The sequence below is a fragment of the Gavialis gangeticus genome, unplaced genomic scaffold, assembly GCF_001723915.1.
Source record: "Gavialis gangeticus isolate Ggan-Ray unplaced genomic scaffold, GavGan_comp1, whole genome shotgun sequence".
NCBI classification, from domain to species: Eukaryota; Metazoa; Chordata; order Crocodylia; family Gavialidae; genus Gavialis; species Gavialis gangeticus.
Window position 1 is genome coordinate 22,317,286 of NW_017729002.1, and position 6,023 is coordinate 22,323,308.

The following is a 6,023-nucleotide window of genomic DNA, read 5'->3' on the forward strand; positions in this document are numbered from 1 at the left end:
GTCAGAATATCTGCCTGAGGGTATTTCTGGATTTACATGGTGACTGTCTTGGTGGAAAATGACCTGGATTATGCCCATCAAACCCACCCACCCATCCTCTCACCTGCATCTGTGAGATGGCTAGCAGCATCTTGAAGCGTGTTTGCAAGATGCAGGAACAGGACGACTGGGAGACAGTGACGCACTGACGCAGCCACAGGATCTCATCCCACATGCAAGATACCTGCAGCATACCAAGCAAAGGCATCAGCAGCTCCCTCTCCACCCAGGATTCCACACTATGCCTACAACCCAGGTGAGGTGTTCAACCCCTCATCAGAAACACTAGGTGTTCAGCCAGCACTGAGTTTCTGGTGCTCCTCTCCTAGCATAGTGTGCCCTTCCTCCAGCCATGCTTGTTGTCCACTTATCTATATTTCAGTGCAAGTCAGCGCAACCCCCCACAGTGTGTTTATGGGATACAAGCTCTGAAGTGTATTTCAGCCTCTCTGAAATCATTGTGGGGATTTAGTTCATTCCATTCCCACTCACAGTATTGGCCCAGCACTGGTACTAGTGATAACTGCAGTTCTTGTAGGTAGGGTGCAAGGGCAAGAATATTGGATTTGTGTAGGTCCCATATAATAGTTGTCGTCCGTTACAATTCCTCTGTGATCAAGAAAATTTTAAACATAAATAAGAGAAATGCAAAAGGATGCTCCTCACCAGACGAGAAGAACTGTATGGTATGGTAGATCAAATTTGGGGCCTAAAGTCATGAGCAGCATCCCTTTTAACAACTAGTATCTAAGAAAAATATTTTGCCTACAGCTGTGTATGATTTCATGGGAGTGTAACAATGCTGGCACTTAGAGCCTAAATGATGTTAAATTAAAGGCAAAATAGGATCTGATGTGGGATCCCAATAATTACACTTCCTGCCATTCCACACGTGCCCGGCAAGAGGAGTGACTGCGGGATCAAGCATCACATCCCATTGTTCCATATTGCTGGTACAAGGGGAACCTGATCCTGGGCTCTCCCTGCACTGGCAAGTAGCAAGCTTGGCTCCCTGGGCTCCCATAGCTGGGAGCTCCAATGAGCTGATCAGGTGCTCCCAGCCTCTGGAACGCACAAGGGTCTGTAAAGGCTCCAGTGTGCTCCAGGGGCTGGGAGCACTGGCCACACATTCAATTAACGGCATGACAGGAACCAGCCGCAAAGTTATGACACATATTTTGCATAATAACTTTGTGGCTTATTCCTCATTTTATCATGCCATTAATTGAATAAATATGTGACCAGATCACTACTTAAGATATGACTAACCAGTTACTCATGTCTTAAGCATAAATTTTGTCAGAGGCTTTAGATATTGTTGCTGCTGCACCAAAATGCAGCAGTGAAAGAGTTAAACACAGACCTAGTGAAAAAGAGGCAGAATAGCTCCACAGAGAAAAGCAAGTACATAACCCCAGCATCACAGATGGTGCTTAGTAGCACACAGTTTGCAGCGGGAAGGAGATAAGAGAGGGTCATGCTGCCCATTACAATCATATCTTGTAACCTTTGTACATGAAGGCCTGGGCTTCAGGCATTTTATCAGCACCTGGGCTGCTGTGAAAGCATCCTCTCAGGAGGTTTCTCCATGAGTACATGGAGTGGGATAAGTGCTATAAACAATATATGCTCTTGAGCTTTGTTACCCCAGACAGGACCTACTGTTGCCAGTAGAAGGATGGCATTGGTGTAAGTTAAGTCAATGGGCTGCTGCTTTGTGACTACCTCACTGGAACAAGTTCTCCTTGATGTTCTACTATGCAGAGCATATACAAGCAGCATCACTGAGATGCCCCAAAAGGTAATATCGAGGGACCAGATGTGTGCTGTTGTCTAGAGACTGGTAAAACCAACAGAAGCAATGGCCTCAAGCTTCAGCAGGGGAAACTGAAGTTGGAGATTAGGAGGAACTTTCTGACTATGAAGGTGGTCAAGTATTAGAACAAGCTACTTGGAGAAACTGTGGAATCTCCATCCTTGCAAGTTTCGAAGAGCAGGTTGGATAGACACTTGGCTGGGCTGGTTTAGCTGGGGATGATCCTGCCTTGAACACCAGGTTGGACTAAATGATCTTGTGAGGTTCTTTCCAGCCCTACTTCCCTATGACCCTATATTCAGAGTGGAAGAGGCTCCTAGATTGTAGTGCTCCACCCACATGGACACACCTGGGGCATGAATGAAGTGGGCTGAAATGCAAAAGTAAACCAGCATTTGAGAACACTTCTTACCAACTCCCTGCCCCATTCCTGGCATGAGCACAGCGAGAGGTGAATCAGTGCCCCATGCTGCCAGGAGCTCTTGGTGGGTGAATGCATGATGTGTACTACTACGTATGCTTATTAACAGAAAAGGCACAATACTAAGTCTGGTTTCAACACCTGGTGCCTAATTTGCTTATTTGCATGGTGACCAGCACCCAGCCTCAAATCTACCACTGCTGGTGATGGTGAGTTAGGCCCATGTACAAATGAAGGTGGTCTGCAGACACTAGCAGGACAGAGTGCTCAACCACATTACCTTAGTGAACCAAAGGAAGTCCTGCATGAGCAGGCAGGAGTAGGTATCATCGATCTCCACCACAGGGATCTGATCTTCATGCGTGACTAGAATGTTATCATCTTTGTAAAAAATGGATGTCAGGTACAGGCCCCTTTGGGGAGAGAGGAGGCAGATTTACTGTTGGAGAAAGGGTTAGTTTCCAAAAGGTCTGTCCTTTAGAGTGCATGGGGGGAGCAGGGAGTAAGAGAATCAGGAAAGCAAAGGCAGGAGGGAGGGCATTTGTCTGTAGAAGCAGGGCAAATTTTCTAAGCCACTGCAACTTCTATGGTCTATTGTTACCGTGGCTCAGTGCTCAGCCTACCCAAGTCATAGGGCAATTCCCTTGAAAACTGTCTTGTTTCAAGGGACAAGCCCATTTCCTCCAAGAGTAGGAAAGCCCTTCAAAATATGGGCTGTTGGCCAAGTTTAATAGCTATTCCTGTCACATGCAGGGAGACCATACTGGCTGCACACTGTACAGTATTGAGACAAGCTCCTAGCACCCCTGTTGACCTGCCCTCTTACCTTTTCAGTGTCTTCAGGAACTTACTGCCAGGGTGGAAGAGGTGCTTAAGGCTCTTTGAGACAGAGTGCTTCCTGCTCTGTGGCTGGTTCTTGCAGGGTTCTGGGAAAACAAGGGAACATACAGAACACTAAACTGGGATTTGGGTAAATTACCTACACAGCACCAACCACCAGAGTATGCAGGTGCTGACAGTGCCAAGTGCCACTGAACATACTGGTGTAAAAGTCCTACAAATTAAACCTGGGTACAATGCATGAGTAGTACAAGCTTTCACACATCGTTTCTGTCCTGGATTTGGCCCTGTTGCCTATAGGTAAAGGGCTCTATAGCCTCTTACCAATCCTTCCTTGCTGCTAACTTTCCAAATGCTCATGCAGCTGTTGCAGTTTGAAGACTGGAAGAGCTTCTGTGGTACAGAGAGGAAGGCTGAGATTTCCAAGCCCAAAGAAATTTGAGAAGCAAGAGGACAGAGGGGTTAGGTCTTATTCACACCCCAGAACCTTTGGAGGTTTCCCAGCATTGGGAATGAGCATTTGGTCATGATCTCTCTGTCCGTCTGTTTGCCTCCTTCATAGACAGGACACTGTAGATAACCCAGTCCCCAGACTGTGACTTGAGTTGGCTGCCAAATCTGCTAAATCACAAGGGTGGTTTTGTGAGAAAAGCTGTAGCAGTCAGGGGAGGGAATGGGCAAAATTTCCCACCAGAAAACAACTTTTTGAAAGCCTCACACATTCAAGAGCAATACTGCCACAAGTGAAGGGATGCAAAGTAAGGAGGGACAGCTGTATTTATTCAGTTTAAGAACCCAGCTGACAACTTTATCCACTTGCTTCTGTCACATCCAGTAACTCCAGAGGTTGGCAAAGTATGGCCTGTGGGCCAGATCCAGCCTGTGGAGGGTCTTTGTGCAGCCCATAGCAGGTCCCTCAGTCCTGCCTGGCCCAGGTGCCATCTGGCCCATGGCAAGTCCCACTGCCCCCTGGGCACGCAGCTGGGCTAGGGTGGCTCTGCAGCTGGACTGCCTTTCTACACAGCACAGGTGGCAGCAGCTTATGACTGCTGCTGTTGCTGGCCCCAGCCCCGTGGTACTGGCGGGGACCTGTGCACACAGCCCCAGCCTGCCCCACACCTGATCCAGACTCAGTCTGGATGGACCAGCTCTGGACCAGCCAGAACCCGCACGCACAGCCCTACCCCTGGCCTACTCCGTGCCTGTTCCAAGTTCACCGAATCACGCTGAGAAGTGGTGGCAGCAGCATTGGCTGGGCAGAAGCTGCTGCTCAGGGTGGAGAAAAAGTGGCGCCTCCCCTTCACCACTGCCGGGCCTCCGGGCTCAAGGGGAGCTCTTGCTGCAGCCTCCCGAATCCCACACCCAAGCTGCACTGTGGCTCCTCTGCACTGCCACCACTGCCCCTCTGGGGGGCCTGGAGGTGGCAATGATAGTGGTGAAGACAAGCCGCAGGGCAGCCCAGGCACAGGCTCTGAGCAGCTGCAGCAAGAAAGGCCTACCAGTGGTGAGGAGGAGGAGGCCACTTTTCCCCCGTGCTGAGCAGCAGCTTCTGCCTGGCTACTGCTGCTGATCAGCATGGGCGGGTGGTCCAGAGCAGGTGCAGGGTGGACTGGGTTGGGGCTGTGCGCACAGTCTCTGGCTGGTCTGCTCTGAGTGGGGTGAGTCCCGAGCAAGTGCAGGATGGGCCGCAGTTGGGGCTGGGGCTGTGCATTGCTGCCAGTGGCATGGAAGAGCTGCAGGATGTGTGGGCTCTGGGCTGTTGTGGGGTGGGGCTGCCGACCAGCCTATGGCAGCTCCCCAGAACTGCCTCTGTGGCCTGCGGGCCAAAATAATTGCCTGTCCCTGAGTTACTCCAAGTTCACTGTTAGGAGCAGTTTTTACAAGCCAGCAAGGACTGCCTGGCCTCAAGCACTGCTCTGTGCCTTTCTGCAGATCCAGACTCACCATGGCAGACGCAGTGCTGATGCACTGTCTTCACCTGGCTGAGGAGATGATCCAAGGCTTCAGCCTGTCCCCTTCGCCTTGGTGCTCTCCCATCATATTCACGCCAGTCTGTGGGCAAGGAGATCAATCATTACCTCAGTTCTTCTGCTGCTGCCTCAGGCTGACAGAGCCTCATCTGACCCCTTCTACCTCAGGGTCCTTCCTGCCTGTTACTTTCAGAAACAACTGTTTCCTTCTACTTTCAAGCCTGCCTTCTATCACCAGGCCTCAGGGCCAAGCCTACAAAGCTGGACATAAGAAAAAACGTCCTTTCCGTAAGGGTAACTAGAATCTGGAACACACTCCCAGCAAAGGTGGTGCAGTTGCCATCCTTGGAGGTGTTCAAGGGGAGGCTGGATAAGTACCTCGTTGAGTTCATTTGAGCCCAATAACCTCTTGCCCATGGCAGGGGACCAGACTTAATCATCTTGCAGGTTCCTTCTGGTCCTTTGATTCTATACATCATGGTACATGGCACTAGGGAGCACTGCTGTGGAAACACTTGCTCCTGCTTCACTCATGCCACACATCAAACAGCTGCCACACAGTTGCCATTAGACCAGTGCTGTACCCAGCTCCTCTCTCAGATGCAAGGTGCTCTTCAGAGTAGCACTGGGCATAAAAATGGTGCCAAAAATCTTTTGTGAGAGATGTGCATGAAGTGTGAGGGACTGCATGAGGCCAGTTTCCAGAGTGATGTCTCATAGCCCTGTCCAACAGTGCGGATATATGTTATGAAGCTACAATAGGCCACTTGGCTCTTTATCATATTGTAGCCCCCACCATGTGTTCTGCAAGTGCTGTAACTGGGTCACAGGATCTAGGGGCCTGCAGAGCCCATGTGTGTGGGAGGAAAGCAGACCGTTTCTTTGGGAAAGGCATTCTCTTACCCACAATCTGCCTCCCCTCCCCCTGCTGCAATTT

At 50.2% G+C, this 6,023-nt stretch overlaps 1 protein-coding gene across 6 annotated transcripts in view; it reads right to left on the minus strand.

Moving 5' to 3' along the window:
* LOC109290847 (ankyrin repeat and fibronectin type-III domain-containing protein 1-like) overlaps positions 1–6,023 on the minus strand; it is a 680,006-nt gene that overhangs the window by 14,953 nt on the left and 659,030 nt on the right. For all 6 annotated transcript variants that reach the window (XM_019507654.1, XM_019507655.1, XM_019507657.1 and 3 more), the window contains 4 exons: positions 5,061–5,168; positions 3,103–3,202; positions 2,557–2,689; positions 104–223 (listed from right to left, as the gene is read on the minus strand). In XM_019507654.1, the coding sequence (XP_019363199.1) occupies positions 104–223; positions 2,557–2,689; positions 3,103–3,202; positions 5,061–5,168 (461 nt within the window). The remainder of the gene's footprint in view (positions 1–103; positions 224–2,556; positions 2,690–3,102; positions 3,203–5,060; positions 5,169–6,023) is intronic.